The sequence below is a fragment of the Macrobrachium rosenbergii genome, chromosome 32, assembly GCF_040412425.1.
Source record: "Macrobrachium rosenbergii isolate ZJJX-2024 chromosome 32, ASM4041242v1, whole genome shotgun sequence".
NCBI classification, from domain to species: Eukaryota; Metazoa; Arthropoda; class Malacostraca; order Decapoda; family Palaemonidae; genus Macrobrachium; species Macrobrachium rosenbergii.
The window spans coordinates 9,796,019-9,814,429 of NC_089772.1; the positions used below are offsets into that span (position 1 = coordinate 9,796,019).

Sequence of the window (18,411 nt, forward strand, 5' to 3'; positions counted from 1 at the left end):
AGGTTGAAGAAATGGATTATGAAGGTAAGATTGCACAGGTATTCGACTCGACACACTGAATTCTTCGTATGCTAACGCGGTTAAGAAGAAGTTCTGACCGAGAATCTCCTAACTGTCGTGAAAGAAACACTTAAAAAAGAACAAGTATTTTTTTATTGAAGGCAGATGCTGAACTGGAAGTTGTATTATGCTTGACATCATGACCACAGCATTAGCCAATATAGGAAATTGGTTGAAAGTACTTAAGCAATTAGCCTACCCATTGTTTTAAAGCAAACAAAGAAGCCTAAGTAGTTTAGCCCAAGTATGAATAGAGAATTTGAAATCAGAACGAGTACAGGAGGCAGCCAAATAATACGACTGAAAATGAATAGTAAAGTGGATAAAGAAGAAAGGAGTGTAAGGCAGCAGAGTAATGCCATTCCTAAGTTAATTACTAGAGATGCAGAGTCAACGAGGGAATTAATTAAACCCACTGACAAAGGGTTAGGACAAAATGAACAGAAAAGAAATATAGACTTACATAAAGAAAAAGTGCCAATAACATCGGCCCAAGGCGGGTTGGGTGGACAATTAGATATGAAGTACGCAAATTAAAGATGTAGACTGAGTGTAATATGATAAAAGTGATCAGTGAATATTCTGACAATGCAACAAGTGATGGAGGAACAACATATCAACTATCGACTGAAAAAAGAAAGAGATAACAGTAAGATATGCTCTCTGCAGAGGGCATCAAAACAAATTAAACACACAGGTTATTGTGTGCAAAAATGTTGCTAGATGTGAATTTGACACAGTTAAATAGAAACGGTGTCAGGCAAAGGATGAGCATTATCTATCATGAAAAGTTCAAAAGTTATATTGATATTGCAGGATTAAGACACGTAGTGCAGGAAAAGGTAGTTGATAGGACAGGTATACAAAGTGGTGGAGGAAAGTCCATAGGATAATAGCAAAATGTGAAAACAAACAATAAAGGGTGTGGGACGGTTAATGGAACGAGAGAGACTTTACAAGAGAATACACAACAAAATGAAATGCTAAGGAACTAGGAGATAATAGCTAGGAAAAAGTGGACATGATTAAGAAAAACGAAGGCGTTGATGAGTCAGCTTTCTGGGACTTCAAGTAAACAAGTAAAAAATCCCCCAAAGTTTCTTCGCCACAATCGAGTTTTCTGTACAGCCGCTACAGCATATAATCAAGGCCACCGAAAACAGACCTATCTTTCGGTGGTCTCGGTAAATGCTGTAAGAGCCGCCGCCCATGAAACTTTAACCACGGCCCGGTGGTGGCCTATCCTATATCGTTGCCAGAAGCACGATTATGGCTAACTTTAACCTTTAATGAAATAAAAACTACTGAAGCTAGAGGGCTGCAATTTGGTATGTTTGATGACTTGGGGGGTGGATGATCAACATACCAATTTGCAGCCCTCTAGCCTCAATAGTTTTTAAGATCTGAGTGCGGACAGAATAAGAGCGGACGGACAAACAAAGCCGGGACAATAGTTTTCTTTTCAGGAAACTAAAAATGAACGGCTGGAAAGTAAGCAAAACTTATATGACTTAGGACAAAAAAGGAAAAGTTACTGAAAATGCTAAATAAAGAAAGAATTTGAGCATATTGAAGCAAGCTGAATGGTGGAAAAACTCTAAAGAAATAAATTTGCACAACAAAATAAAAAGACCCATTACCATTAACACGTGGACTAATTTAGCCCCATCTAATAATACAGGCCTAGTGAATCTCCCTAACCAACCCTTTACCGTGGAAGAACCTAAGTAATTAAATTTCTGGAGTGTCGATAAACATTTTGCTAAAAAAAAACAGCTCTGACGAAAAAAGATGTCTGCCTTCAGGGTATTTTGTTAAATATCTAGAAACAGAATAAAACAACAAATCGCTCCCGAGAAGGTTTAAATAAAAAGCTTTGATAACGTTGCGTAAGCATGATGACATCGTTATCACAAAATTTGATAGAGATAGAAGACGGTATATTTAGATAGAGACAGACATTCATATAAGGCTCAAGGACTATTAAATGAAGGACAGACCTATGAGAAATCAATGAAGGGTCCTTAACAGTTATTGCTGGGCAATTTGATAAATCACTTAGAACCATAGGAAATGATAAAAAAAAAATGATGCCGGCTTCTGGGGACCAGTCAAACTACTCAATAATTTTACTCCCATGAATCATTATATCCAGTAGTGGTTCATCTATGTAAAAGCCATCCAAATGGCCGGCAGATTCATTTACCCAATTCTTAGGAACTTCCTCGCCTTCCCAAAAGCACGAGATTTCTCGCATGAATTTAATAGCTTAAACATCCCTTACATCAGAATGCTTAGCCGAGGCGTATTCATTATCTACCTCGTCCCAATCGCTGATGTGTTGTCTTTTCTAAGTAGGAAATTACAACGATATCGAGAATATTTTCGTCTTGACACGGATAAAACAATACAGTTAATTAACCTATGAATAATCAACAGTGTTGTTTATTCTTTCATTGTTAACCTTTATAAACAAAAACTTGGCTGAAGTATGGCCAGCCCACCCTCTCCCCCTCTTCTAGAGAACCTCTACATTGAATATTTTGAAATAAATATTGTCGTCCATCATACCCCCTGAATGATGTGGCTTAGATACGTATATTTCAATAATTTTTTTAATAGGCTACGTAAGCCAGTGCCAGCCATTAAATCTAAAAGTGAATGAGAAACAGACGATACTTTGCCATTCCTGGATGTTTTAATCAAAAGAAGACTGGCAAACTGTGTACCTCCTTAAGGTGTGTTCGCGTGGATGTCTGGTAAAGGAAATTATATAATTCAGCATCTGACCCAGTCACTCTACCAAGGATATATTATCGAAATGGCTAACTATAAAGAGAATAAAGTATACTATAGAGGCCCCACAAATAGTAAACATATAGACTAACACTCACATAAAGCTGCTTCACGTTGAGAACTTTTAAAAAAAAAGCTGAATCCTCAAATCTGATAATCCATTCGTTCTTCTCTATCCTAAATCCATTGGCAGTTGACGTTAACGTGCAGATGCCGGTGTTTATAAAATACAATGCAGTAACTGTAATGAAATTTATGACAGGACAAGCGATAGATCCACCTCACAAAGATTAACTGAGCATAAAATTATCAGCAAGATATGATTCGGAGAGCTTGAGGGGTTTTCATACATGTAAGGGATACTGGTCGCACCATAACTGGAATGAGACTGCGCTGCTTTTCAAAATTAACTAACCGCACAAAAGGAAATTGCCGGAATCTACGATTTACCAGTCAAATAGAGACTGGAAATAAAACTTTCACTGAGGAGTTGAAATCAAGAACCATTCCGGAGCGACGTTCCTGTGGATTCGCCCACTAGACTTGAGACGGGGCTAGAATCAGCGACGGACTGACCAAGTTCGTCGCATTTGAATACCACCAAAAGACGTCGTTCCACGTTCATATTCCACATAAATGCGCTTGTCACTTACCAACTCCACATTTTTCCACCCAGTATATATATATATATATATATATATATATATATATATATATATATATATATATATATATATATATATATATATATATATATATATATATATATATATATATATGCTTTTTCTTACTAGTGTGGCACTATGATCTTTTCTCCTAAGCATCCCTGATGCCAGGACTCATTCACAACTGTGTTGACTGTATGCATCGCGCAATGATCGGTAGCTTCTTTGCCCACCAAACAAGGGGAACAAACTACGACTCCTGGGCATGGGGCAGGAAGGTGACCTAAGCCACGAATTTCGAATTTGGTATCTGGTAATTGGAAAACTGTGGTGGTCAAAACAAGCTTCAAAAAGGACATAGGACTAGTAACTTCATCCCAAAAAGGCTTACAGGAAAGTACAGTGCTAACCCCCGGAACCACTCACTCTAAGGGATATATATATATATATATATATATATATATATATATATATATATATATATATATATATATATATATGTACATATGTATACAGTATGTATGTATGTATGTATGTATACTGTATATGATACCGGCAATGTGTGAAAAGCAGGTATTCTATAGAATGACTAGGCAATATGTACAATGCCTAAAGTTTTAGGCAAGGTATGAAATATCTGAGTTGTTACATACTTTTCCTAAACATTATAAAGAATGACAAGTACTAATCTGGAAAAGTATAAACTGGGAAAGGTCTTTTCAAATAAAATGTCTGAAAATGAAAGAATAATTAAAAATTTATATGTTTCATAATGAAAAAGTGTTTCAAAAATAAATTAAAAAATACGAAATAAAGTACAGGATATTCTGACTGGGAGAGCAAGAGAATCACAGCTGTCACGACTTACTTATTGCAACAAGTAAGGCTATAATGGCATTTTGAATTGCACTTAGTTTTCATTCTTGCACAGACACCTCGCAAACCCTTTTGGCCGCTTCCCGTGGACTGAGCGGTAGCAACAGATCGAAGAGGTGTTTCGTGGTCAGGAACACCTTCAACTCTGAGCAAGCTCTCTGGACAAACATTAAGTTGTGATCTTGCATAGAGTTGCTTTAAAATCAATAGTGTTGTTCCAAGTCAGTAAAAGCCGTCTTCTGTCACATTCATAACAACTGCCAACAGATTGTGTGAGTCACCGCATCCCTTGACGTTAGTGATAGGGACTCGTAAACATGCAATTTTTTTGCCAGAGTCCATTTTAATTTGTTTTGGCCTGTAATTCCAGATTCGATTGTCTCCTACCTTCGACAGCATTCTCAATGTTGAAGCAAATGTTGCACAAGATATTAACCCCATAACCTTCCATTTCCCAGGCGACGCTAACGAGACTACAGTATTCTATACTCTGCCGGTTTGCCTTTTGACATTGTATAGAATGCCTAGGAAATGTATGAAATATCAAATATTTCATACTTTGACGGCCGATTTTCGGCACTGTATATATTGCCTAGGCATTCTCTAGATATTGAATACCGGTTTTCACACGTTACTGGTAACACACACATATATATATATATATATATATACTGTATATATATTGTGTGTGTTAGTTCTTCATTGGAAGAGTGGGTAGAGCTCTCGGCTAGGACGCTGTTGGCCCAGTGTTCGATTCTCCTACCGGCCAATGGATTATTAGAGGAATTTATTTCTGCTGATAGAAATTCATTTCTCGTTATAATGTGGTTCGAATTCCACAATAAGCTGTAAGTCCCGTTGCTAGGTAATCAGCTGGTTCTTAGCCACGTAAAATAAATCTAATCCTTCGGGCCAGCCGTAGGAGAGCTGTTAATCAGCTCAGTGGTCTGGTTAAACTAAGATATACTGAGCTGTGTGTGTGTGAGCGTGCGCACGCTCGCGCGTCAAGAGGGTACAGCCTGTCCGTTATCAAAAGCAGATCTTAAGGGCTAAGACTGCCAGCCAAGTTCAGCAGACGCTGACTCCCATAATCTCATACACATCTTGGAGGACAGAGAGCAAGGAACAATCCACGGGCGTAGCAAACATGAGCTGGGCGGAAAAAATTTCGACCCGGAATGCAACGGCAAAGAAAACAATAAGACAGTGGTCACTACCACATTCATACTTTAACTGCCGAATTGTTGTGGAATCGCTCGTTTTAATTTCCAAAACATTAACCACCTCGTACATCGACCCACACACACAACGGTCAGGGTTGTTATAGCATTTACTTTCTCTTTGGGATACCACGGCATAAGTAACGGGTTAAGGGTTACAGGTCAGATCAGCCCCGTGAACCGCAGGTTGCCTACTCTTTTATCTTGCAGACGTGTGGACATGGGAATTACATAATCCGTGAAATGGGCGTGGCAGTAAACTATGATTATATTATTCGTAAATACCCTTTTGTTGAACTGTCTGTTTAAGAATTCCTGTACATGAAAATAATGTGCGATCTCGTACAGTGAAATTTGCTCTCATTTTATGAAGAGGTCAATTCCACTGAGGGCACGAATAATCGCGTCTGTCGTTCAAGCGATAAAATGGGTTAGATAAACCGCACCTTGCATTACATTGATGCGTCTGCTTACAGCTTCCTGTCTGATGTCATCTCCTAACTAACCACAGAAGCCTTTTCTTTGGTCACACCCTTTGTGTTAGCATGATTGATATTAATTGAATTCTAACTTGTCCGATTTGCTGATACACAAACAGGTTTGTTATGATAAAATAAGAAAAAATTAGATGGTAAGAGTACCGGATTAAAAGGCATCATCGTTTGAAGATATCGCATGTTGTTTTCACCAATTTTAAAGCCCAGTGGGTGAAATTTAGTATATTAATTCGAAAAATTGTTAATGAAGCGTTCGTTCTTAATTTGTATATCTTTGCACGTGAAATTAACTTGCTGGAACAAACTTTTACCAGAAACATAACAGTTGAGCTCGGGAATTCTCATTTACTTGCGCAACACTTTTCATTTTTCATTGTTTACTAATGAAGATTATAAGAAGACCAACGTTAATTTCAAGCCTCGCGTCTTCCGAGACATGCAACGCCGCTTAATCAGCAAATGTAAAATTAGATTAAAAACGAGGCAAAATTACAGATTATTTTCCTTCCTAAAAAAAGATTCCAGGGAGCAATTAGTTTGATAGTTTTAATTATCCTTCAGAGAAAACGGGGCCGAACAATAGTGACGGGTGCCCGTGCGTAGGTGTGGTGGTACAATTCGGGTGCCTTAGGTGCCAGATGGTAAGTGTCGAGGAAAGTACCGTGCCTGAACTTTCCCCACCCGTTTTTTGGCACCGTGACCCCCTCAGTTGCTGGCCAAAGGTGTTTCTTCCCAAGGCGAAACAACGGAAAAGGGAGGAGATCAACGCCAGGCCACTGATCACCAAGACGACTGGGCTGAAGGCGGGTCTCTCTGTCTCTCTCTCTCCCCACTCTTTTTTTTTTTCCCGTCGCAGGCCACTGTAGGCGTGACCTACGCTGTTTACTTGCCTATTTATAGTTACGAGGAGTAGTTCTTGCGGGGGAAGGTGCGTCAGGTGAGGTCTTCTTATTATTTTAAATGTAATTGTGCTATATTTAAAAGGGGAGTGTCTTACGTACCGCAGCCCACAGGCTATTTGACGTTAGCCCACTACAGGCTATTAGGCTAGTAGCCCGGGCTACCCTATTCCCGATTTCGTCCAGGTGGCCCAGATTAGCCTGTGTTTCGTCGTTTATCAGGAGTGCAGTGACCTAGGTATGCGAGGACAATTTAAGAAGGGTGTCTTTAGGGGTCGTGCCCCCCTAGGGCGGCGTCAGCAGTATCGAGTGGGGGCGCGAGCCCAAGGGGAAAAGTAAAAATTCTATATTTATTCTCTTAACGAGAGTCGCGAAGAAGCAGTGTCAAGCGTCTCGCTAATTCGTTCCCAAAAGATTAAAAAAAATCTTTTATTTTTTCTCATTTTTCTTTAAACCTGGGAAGGAATTTTATTCATAGATGCAAGGGGGGCGTGGAGGGAAGGGCCAGCTCTTAGAGGGGGCGTGGTAATAAAGAGATCGAGAACCTCTGGGCTAAACAGTATAGAAAAGGGTGTATATGGTGCAGTAAAAGTGAGATAATCTGAGAAAATTGAGAGAACGAGAAATTTGCTGCCGTTTATGTTTTTGTGGTAATCCGTGAGTGGATGGTATACTAAGTGTGGCGGAAGTACCGCAGAATGCTGTGTTTAGTACAGCCAGGCTCAAATGTGATGCACCATGATCCTTTTTGCGTCGTCCAAAACCTCAGATGCGACGGAAAATGTTTTGCAGTTTCCAAGCAGTGTTGAATTTGTTTTTATTCCTGTCATATTTGTTGATAAGTATGTAAATTCACAGCTAACATTATTTACTGTATGGGCTAGTAGATATATTTTTTAGTCCCTGGTATCATTTGTAGTTGACATGGAATGAATTGAGTATACAGTATAGGCAGCCCCCGATTATTGGTGGGCTCGGTTATCATTGATCCAGTTTTACTGTGCTTGTCTAGCGATGAAAATTAGCAATTTTCGGTGCCGAAAATTGCCAGTTTCCATTTATCGGTGCCGATAATTGGGTATTGGGCCGATAACCGAAAATTGGTGATTTTCGGTGCTTTTCGGCGCTGATAGGCCCCAAAAATCGGTGATTTTCAGTTATCGGCGATTTTCGGCTATCATCACACCCTCAGAATGGAACTCCCGCCGATAGCCAGGACTGCCTGTACAGGGTACTTGTATATACATTTTTTTTATATTGCTTAGCTCAAAGCACAGCTCGCTGCAAGAAGCCTGTAACAGTAGACGTGATAGGCTCAGCAATCATAAAAAAATGTTTGAAATAGAAATATGAATTACAAATAACTTTCTTTGACATTTGGAGTGTTAAACTATGTTCAAACTGCCCAAATGTTGAGCTAATGATGTGCAGGCCTAATAGAAAATAGAAGGCTTCTGAATTGCAATCTATTTTACTAAATGATTTATTTCTAGAGGCTACCTGTTCTTTGAACAATAAAAGATGTGATTCTCTGAATTATTTCCGTAAAGTTTTAAATTTAAAGTTATTGGCATTAACATCAAGGCCTATGCAACAGATTTTTTTCAAGTAACGAGGACTATTTTTTTTAAAAGTAGTTCTCTTTGATTTTTGTATATAACTGATTCATAAGGTAACCTGAAGTGTGAGGATGAACAGACAACTTCACATGCTTTCCTGACACAAATTGTCAGTGTTTACGGAGTTGTAAATGTTAAGAGTACAGGCAGTCCCCGGTTTACGGTGGGGTTCCGTTCTCAGCACCGCGCTGTAAACTGAAAAACGCCTTAAACCCGAACATCATAATAATAATGGGAGTAAATGGTCTTATGGTGCCTCAAGTGCCATAAAACTTGGTTATGGCCCCTTAAAACCGGGTTACAGTGCTGTAAAATCGGGTTAATGGCGCTGTGAGCTAAGCATCATAAAGTCGGAATGCTGTAACCCGAGATCGCTGTAACCCGGGGATTGCCTGTAATATGTATTTAGTAAGGGAAGAAACCTAATACCCCTAGGCCTAGAAACAAAACCTTAGCGTTAACAGAAGGGCTTGGTTAGCGGCGATCTGGTTTTATGGCACTTGTCTGGTGAAGAAAATCGGCAATTTTTGGCCCCGAAAATTGCCGATTTCCGCTTATTGGTGCCGATAATTGGGATTGGCGCCAATACATACCTAACAGAGGTGCCGATCTCTGGTTATCCCCGCCTATACCCGGTTATTGGCCCAATAAGCGCCAAAAATCACCGATTTTCGGTTATCGGCGAGTTTTGCTTATCGTCACGCTGTTGGAATGGAACCACGGACTGCCTGTAGTTAAGACATATAACAAATAATTTTATCTTTTATGAAAATGCAAATATTCTAATAAACATAGAATACGTAAATATTTTCAAGATCATTTCATTGTGTTTACTCTGTAAATCTGTTCCAACTGGTTCATGTTGCTGCCACCCCAATGGTTATGTCACAGAGGCCACGCCCACCCATTAGTATTGGTGATGCATTTTAGCTACAGTAATAATTACGACTTTATTTCTTTATCTTTTTTTCATCACGAGCCGTAAAAATAATCAAATAGGACTGTTTAAAACTTTATTGTTGCAATTTAAAAATTGCAATTCAAGCCAACATCATAATATGAAATCATTTTATGATTTTTCTTATCATTTAAACATTTGAACTCTCAAATGTTAAAATGATAAGAAAAATCATAAAATGATAAAGAGTTTTTTGTTGAACACATCAGCGGTGAATGAACAAAAGTTTTGGAAATGTCACTGGTTTTGCGAAATTTGGCTACACGTAATATTTTCTTACAGTTTTGGTATATATGACAGATTTTACTCCTGTGAAACATATTGTGATTGTATCTTGTAAAAAAAAAAGTGTTTTCACATTGAAGTAAGAGATTAATGTGCAGCATTTTAGGTTGCTAGTTAGTGAATTTGAATGAAATCCTGTGCAGTCATTCAGCATCACTTATGAGCATGGCTGTACCAGCCCCTCAGGGATTAAAGTAAAAATACAGTATAGGCAAAAGGTGTGAATTTCTCATTATCTCGGTAGATTTCTGAAATGACCTCACCCATACTGCATTGTATACTGTACACCATTTTAAGCAGAAAAATTATGTTAAAAAAATTATATCATTCTGCAGCCATTTCCTTTACATTTACGGTTAATTTTTTGCCAAAATTAAATTTGATATCAGAAATGGTTGAATGATGGTCATTTTGCAATTTTTCATTAGGGAATAATTTGGTGCTACTTTGGCTTATCTACACGTTGCATACTCCAAGGTGCTAGTAGTAAATATGGTGGAAACTCCTTGGGATTCTGTGTTTAGTACTATCCCCTTGGGGATCAAAATATTATATGCACCCATTTCGTTATTGTGTGGTTGACAAGTTATATTAATAAACTATATCTTCATGCGGCTGTCTACTTTACATTTACCATACAGTGTTTAGTACTAGCTCCTTGGGTGACGCGTAGATAACAAGCCAAAGTAGCTCTAATAATTCTAGGTCAGGTGGGCTTGGATGTTCAAGGGGTGAGGGTTCCACTGCACTTTAGATGAGGTTAGGGAAGGCAGGGTTGGGATATGTCCTGTATTTTACTCTGACTTACAGCTTGCAATACTATGAATAAAACCAGACTTCTTAGGCCCAGTAAAACTGAGGACCACAGTTTACCCAGGCAGTTACAAGCTGATCTCTTCAGCTTTGGGGACAGCTCTAGGGATAGTGTCATAGGTCTTTAGGATATAGTAAAGTGACGGCTTTGTATGTGAAAAAGTTGAAGTGTACGTAGTTTGGTAATTTCCATTCATGGTTAGTAACCTGTTAGTAGAATGTAAAGTTATAATTTTTGTACAAGATATTTATTTTTAGTGGTAGAATGTAAAGTTATAATTTTTGTACAAGATATTTATTTTTAGTGGTAGATGAGAATGAAGACTCAAAGGGATTTTTTTTTCTACAATTGCATTGTCCATCAATGAAATTTAGTGCAGAATATCATTGGTTGTCTTTCTTTACAGCTGTAAGCCATGGATGATATTTTCCACTGGTGTCGAGAGGGGAACACAGTACAAGTACGACTATGGCTTGATGACACTGAACATGATATGAACCAAGGGTATGTATTTGTATTCCTCTGCATTTTTGAACAGAATTACAGTGTCCTTACTGGAAACTGTTGCTCTAGTATATCAATGGACAGTTTGTCAGAAGCTTTGTGGCTGGTTGGTTATTCCAGGTGATACCGTTTTCCTTATTCTCAATACTGTATGATGATAACCTTTTTCCTCAATCTTATTGTTGATGGGAAAGTCAGTGCTATTAAATTTTGGTCTGTGTCGTAGTCATGATTTGGTGCCTTCCTCAGTATTAAAATCATGTACTACATTATCATTTATTTATATTATTTTCTCTATAACCTGTTAAGCTTCACTTATGGGAGACATCGCCGCTCTTGTATTGTCACATTTTCTAGCTCGTAGAGATGTCATTTGGTCTATGCTAGTTTTTATGCTTTTTTTTGTGTTCTAATTTACTTTGATATTTTTTTTTATGTTTTTTGTACAAATGTATTAGGATATTAAATAATGTAGGATAAGAAAAGCTGAAAAAATTTATTTTGCATATCTTAAAGATTACATGCTTGAAACATAAAGGGGAAAAATTTATTCCTTGGTATGCCATTCCCTGAAACATACAGCCAATAGAGCAGTGGTGGTTTCATCTCATTAGCATTTGTATCATACCATCTCAACCATTTTAGTGCACATGATATTCTAGGCAAACTTTCTATTTATTCATCTAGAAACTGGTTGGCAAATCTGTCCGTTTGTGTTACAATGCGCTCCATGACTTCGTCATGAAAAAACTTCTCTCAGAGCTCCAGAGGGTTTTCCTTATCTTGAACAATAAATTTCACACCTTTGGGTGAACAAAAAGTAAAGGGACTCCTCTCCTTATCAGTTACTGCCCTGTCACTTGGCAATGTGATGCTTGAATGTAAATTACGGTTTTCTTCAGAATCAAATAAATCTTCTCCACTGCCTATATCAAGGACTTTTGAGTTGCTATTCTGACTCTCGTAGTCAGCATCAGTCTCTTCACCGAGTGTTGACAATATCACTTCAGGCGGAAAGTTTTTCTTTTGCTTTGAAATGCTCATTATGGGGGATAAATGGGATCAAACAAAATTTATCAATGGATGCCTGAAGCGTAGCCGTAGTGAGAAACTGGGGGTTAGACATCCACTGTCAGACTACCTTCCTGCTACAAAAAAAGTTTTCAGTTACCCCTAATTTAGCTCATAGTGTTGCCAAATGATGTTCCTACAATTTGTATAAGAGTACAGGTAGCCCTTGCTTATCAGGGCATTGGTTAACAGCTTTTCGGTGTTATGACGCTTGGCTAGTGGCGTTGTTGACTGGATATTTGGAGCGGTTTTCAGCGCCACATCGCTGATTTTTGGTTAGTGGCGATTTTCGGTTAGTGGCACTCGGCCACGGACGGAACCCCTGCTGTTAATCGGGGACTGCCTGTGAAGTGTATTTCTGAGCTTGATCAGTGTGGCACTAGCCTTGAAAGAGGGAGAACGTGTTACTCTGTCGAAGGTGGTGTGATACGAGATGCGGGCGACCGAGACATGCCATTGGTGACGCTTACAGGTTAAGCTGCTTTGTTTTTCTCCCCTAGTTAATAATTTGGATATTTAATACGCATCAAATTGTCTCCTTGTTTTTTGTACACCATGGTCACTTGCATGTGAAGAATTTTGATGTTTAGTTAATGTCCTTTTAATTTGAACCCTAAGAGTTAATGCCTATTTATTATCAATAATGTTTTTACATCAGGTTATCCATCTACAGTGTTAGTTATGCAACAAGTTTCTATACAGTACTGAACTCCTATCTGATCCAGATCTTTATATATACCCTACTCTTTTGATTTGGTTTGGCACCAAAACCTGTTATACAATACAAATGCCTTTACGTGTTTCAATGCCATTTTCCCTACATGCTCAAAAGAAGTTGAATAATCTAGCATGATGGTCTGCACAACTGGCTTTCCAGTCTCCCTATCGTCAGAAAATGGCCATTCCAGTTGTTTCTGTCAAAAGTTAAGTATACCTCAGTTTTACCAGACCACTGAGCTGATTAGCATAGACATTTGGCTTTGCTCCCTAGAACTTTACCAATTCACACTTTGATTTTTTTTCACATATATATTCTTCATTTTTTATTTTTGAAATAAATATATTCTTCATTTTTTATTTTTGAAATATGACACAGGTACGATATCAGAGCATTCTTCTCCTGTTCAAGATGCATGATTTTCAAGTTGCATGACCCAATGAAGTGAAGAACTAATGAAACCAGTAAGGTTCTCTGGCCTAATAGTGAGGCAGAAGCACTTATGAAGTTGGTATATCATTCTATTGAAGTGTTTTCTCTTGCAGAACTTGCACTTAGCATTGTGCCAGGTGAAATGACATGTCAGGTCTGAAGGGACAACAGTTCTTAAATGAGACGGACTACAGTATTTACGTTGTCTCGATAGAGCTATTTCCTAAGCTTTTGGAGAAATGTCCCTTGTTTTTCTAACTCATTTTTAAGGAGATTGGAACAGTTGTGTTCATATTTATCTTACAAAATAGTCCCAGTTTTGTGGTCAGTAGCTGTTTTTGGGCTTGCCTCATCATCATCTCCTTTATCCCGAAGTATTTAAGGTCATTGCCGAAGACATCTCAATCGGGAGAGTAGGGAATTTTTAACACAACCTATGAAGTCTTCTTTCAATCGTACTTCGTCTGCGTTGTAGCCTTTCCTATGCCAAAGTTCTGTGCAGAATAGCTACCCAAACTGTCCTTGGGTTCTTCCACTTCCGGTAAGCCCTTTTTGACCTTTTGAGGTGATCAAGGCTCATGTTCCAAGGGAAAGAATCTTAATGGTAACTGTAATTTACATTGTTTATAAACAAATTTTGTTTCACCTCAATCCCACTATTTATCATACATGCCTGAATAGCACTTAAAGACAGGAGGACTGGGCTTGGCACTGTAACAGGCTCAAGTAACTGAGAAGGAATATAACTACAGGTATTAATTAATACTTTGAGAGCATAAAGCAAGGCACATTCATTATTGTACACCTCAATTGATATTAGGAAGTTAAGATACTTAAAATTCATGTGAGATGTACAAGCTAATGACCCTCGTAGCTTTAGTCAGATCAAAGGTGCCAAGTATGAATTGGGTGGCAAAAAGGAATAATTTTCTCTGCCAGCATAACTACAGGTTTGTAAGAATACATATCAAACCGTGTCATTGAAGTATTAATTAATACCTGTAGTTATATTCCTTCTCAGTTACTTGAGCCTGTTATAATGCCAAGCCCAGTTCTCCTGTCTTGAAAGTGCTATTCAGGCATGATGATTAGTGGCATTGAGGTGAAACAAAATTTTTTTATAAACAACATTAGTTTGTTCTTACAAAACCATTATTCATATAGTAATGAGTTCCATTCTCCCAGCCTGCTGATTTTGCAGCTTTGCTTCCAGACTAAATAAAAAGTTAATGATAAATGGTTGGCTGAGTCTCATGCGTGCACCATGGTATTACTGGACTACTTCTGAATGTTAGTAAATTGTAATTTTGGGGGACATTGTAAGATCACAAATGTGGGCATATATGAGTGCATTGCAGTTCAGATTATTTTATTAACATGTTGGTTGATGATTTTTGTTCCTGTTAAAGTTGATAAACATTTTGTAATAAAGGAGTAGTATGAATACTGATGTGATTACGTAGGTGCTGTTCAGAAATATCTCTTGTTATAGTTATTTATGTTTGCTTCTTTCCTTATTTTGCATGTGATCTTGGCACCAAGCAAATTCTTTGATTTGACTTGGATGGTATATGTTATGTAGATTTTGCAAGCAGAATGTTGACCAACTCCATTTTCCAGGGTCACTACACAAAAATACAGTGCCAACTAGGATAGCATTAACAGTGTTACACTTTCTGCACTTAATCTTTCATTGTCTTATAAAGCTATAACTTTATATAATGGCACATTTCAGAGATGATCATGGCTTCTCTTTACTACATTGGGCAGCCAAGGAAGGACACCTTGGCATTGTTGAAATGTTGATTGCTAGGGGTGCTCGAGTCAATGCTACAAATTTAGGAGATGATATTCCTTTACACCTGGCAGCAGCCCATGGACACCGTGATATTGTCAACTTTGTAAGTACAGTATTTGTGATTGTGATTTTGCATAAGAACACTGGTCTCTCAGCTTATCAGATGCTGTGTGGGCCCTGGTCTTCTAATAGCAATAAAGTCTGATGTATATAGTCTACACTTGAATGTTTAAGATCTCCCCCCACTGACAGTAATGTCAAGCCAAAACCAAACTACTCTAAATTTATCAAACAGGCTGAGTAATTTGTCAGCAAAATACACTATGTTTAAGAAAGGAGCCTAACAAAACTCTTAAGTAAAAGAACACCACTCTGGTTTTGATTTTACAGTCAGTTTTACTTTGATTTGATGCTCGTGGTCCTGTTACTGAGCCCTTCAATACCCTAAACCCTCCCTACTTCTGAACTTACAGTTTTAGGCTGACTCCCATTGCCACTAATACCTTATGTTATTTTTAACCGGACTCCAACTGGTGCTAGAGAATTTATCCCTACATTAAGACCGAAGGTTTGTTAGTTATGAAAAATACAAATTGATTTAAAATTTGTCATTTTTAAAATTATTACCATCATTGAATGGCTTTTCTAAGATTGAGAATGTCGACACAGAATTCCACTGAAGGTACAGTGCTGAATTACAGTTATTTTCTTGAATTTTGCTTCAGACCTTAGGTTTACTCATTACAACAGTCTTGCACCTAAGTAAAAGAAGCCTTTTTTTGAAATTATTCTTAACTGTCTGTTATGATAGCTGTAAAGTTCCATGTCAGCAAGAGGATGACAGAGTATAAACAAAAACATATTCTTAGGTCATCTAGTTACACTGTTTATAAGCGCCTCCCCTTCTGGGATGAATCGTGGTTCATGCATCAGTTGATTTCAGTTTTGTTTCCATCATTGCAGCGAGAAGACTGGCGAGGAGAGTTGTTTAATTTTTGTTTGATGTTGATTGCCTTTGTTAATTATTTAGGATGTCTGCTAAAGAAGTGGGTGTATGTTAATTATTTAGGCTGTCTGCTAAATAAGTGGGTGTAGCACCCGACTTGACTCATTGGCTTATGATGGTCATGAACTTTGCAGTAGGTTTAATTTGATGACTGATATAGTGAGTGTGGTAATTGGCCATTTAGTGTCATGAATAGTTACTTGAAAAATAAGAGGGGGCAAGAAACTTATAGGAATAGGAAATGTCAGTAAAGGAATTTATCTGAAACAAAAATAATTGGTGAAGAGTAAAGAGCCTTTGTAGTGTTCGTGACCAGTTGGACAGTTGCTGCCCTCTTCTGTCTCCTTTGCATAACAATTCTCCCTCAAGTCATTTATCTTCCTCTTAGGTTAAATTTCCCCATACCGTTCAGGATATGAGGGTTGGAAAGTTGGAATCAGAAACATCTAGTTTTTGGGCTACAGTGGGAACATTTTTGGAATTTATCATAGCGATTGTAACTTTTTTGCCCTCCCATTTTAATTAAGTTTCAGGTTTTCCCCTTTCAACAGAAATAGAGTCAGCGTGTCCCTTCCAGTTAGTTACGCATTGACCTCACCCTGGGACTCTCCCCCTTTGGAGAAGAAGTGGTTTGTGCCAGTTATGTGCAGATTGGTGGTAGGTTGCTGAAAGATGTGCAAGGTAGAGTTAGGTCCAGTGTAGGTAGATAGGTTACAGGTGTTGTAGGCAGAGAGGAATAATTTTGTTCCTGGTCTAAGTCTCTTTTTTCAAGGCTTAGGAGGCCATAAACTTCTAGCAATCCCTATCCAGGATCTTCTCCCTTTTGCAGCTAATAGCACTTTGGTGACGACATGGTTTTACTCTTTTGGCGCTGGTCACCCTTGTCCTTTGTCTGGGTCTCTCAGGTTTGCCAGTTATGCCAACACATCTGTGTGACAGTTGTCTGACATTTGGGATGTTTCTTCGGATATTAGAGATCTCAGTGATGATTGCAGTCATTTCCCTTGTTCTTCTTTTTTCCTCTTCTCAGAAACGCAAGAGGTACCTGCTGTTCCATAAGTTGGCATATTCTTATTCTAGAGTGGGGCTGCCTGTGGTGCCGTGCCTAGTTTCTCATCGTAGGGCAAGGTTGCCTGTGGTGCCATGCTAGGTGTCTATTTCTAGAACACGATCACCTGCAGTGCCAGGCCAGTGCAAGGCTTTGTGCTACTGTTTGGTGCATTCTTTGACTATTGTTGCTCTGCAGACTTAGGTACAGGGCCTTTGTCCCACTGTCAGACTTAGGTACAGGGCCTTTGTCCCACTGTCAATAAACTGAGAGTGGTTTCCCTTGTAATAAACCTCCACCAATTTTCAGAAGTCCTTTTAGCCAAATGTATCAGTAAATTATGCCTCATTCCAGACAAATTTTATTTTGTTCTCATGGGGTTTGATCTTTAAGGACCTCAGGCATACCCACCTCTTATTTTTTTATATGGGAATCAGCTGTCATTAGAGAGGTAAGATTCATTTAAAAAACAAATTTTTTTATAATAAAATTTGTTTTTTGAATGCTTACCTCTATAGTATTAAGATTTATTGCCTCCTAACCTCCTACAAAAACAAAACTGAGAACAATAGATGCATGAGCCATGGTTCACCTCGAAAGGGAGGGGTAAAAAGATAGCGTAACTGGATGATCTACGTAAAAATTTTTGTTTATAACTCTGTTGTCCTCCCACTGATGTGGGAAGATACAGGCAGTCCCTGGTTATTGGCAGGGTTCCGTTTCCGAGGGTGTGATGATAACCGAAAATCACCGCTAACCGAAAATCGGCTTTTTCGGCGATTTTCGGGGTTATTGGCGCCAAAAAGCCCCGATTTTTGGTTATCAGAGCCTCTGTTAGGTATGTATCGGCGCCAATACCCAATTGTTGGCCCCGATAAGCGGAAATCTGTGATTTTCAGCGCCGAAAATTGCCGATTTTCGTCGCTAGACAAGCGCCATAAAACCGGATCGCTGTTAACCAAGCCCGCCTTTAACCGGGGACTGCCTGTAGTTATCATAATGGAGAGCTATGTAAAAAATAATTTTATTATAAAAACAGAATATTGTACAGAAACATGTTTTGAGCACTGTATTTGAAAAACGTAGTAGAAAGGCTATGACAATAGGAAAATACTTTGTTTTTCTCTTAAGTGTTAATTTTTTTT

General features: G+C 38.4%; 1 protein-coding gene across 6 annotated transcripts in view; it reads left to right on the forward strand.

Moving 5' to 3' along the window:
- The window catches only part of Ilk (integrin linked kinase), a 91,465-nt gene that overhangs the window by 49,183 nt on the left and 23,871 nt on the right, over positions 1-18,411 (forward strand). Inside the window, exons 1-3 of one of the 6 annotated variants that reach the window (XM_067132857.1) lie at positions 6,397-6,755; positions 11,096-11,193; positions 15,150-15,315. In XM_067132857.1, coding sequence (XP_066988958.1) covers positions 11,105-11,193; positions 15,150-15,315 — 255 coding nt within the window. In that variant the 5' untranslated portion in view covers positions 6,397-6,755; positions 11,096-11,104. Of the gene's footprint in view, positions 1-6,396; positions 7,052-11,095; positions 11,194-15,149; positions 15,316-18,411 lie in introns of those variants that run through there. The other 5 variants (XM_067132860.1, XM_067132858.1, XM_067132859.1 and 2 more) reach the window with 5 other exon arrangements.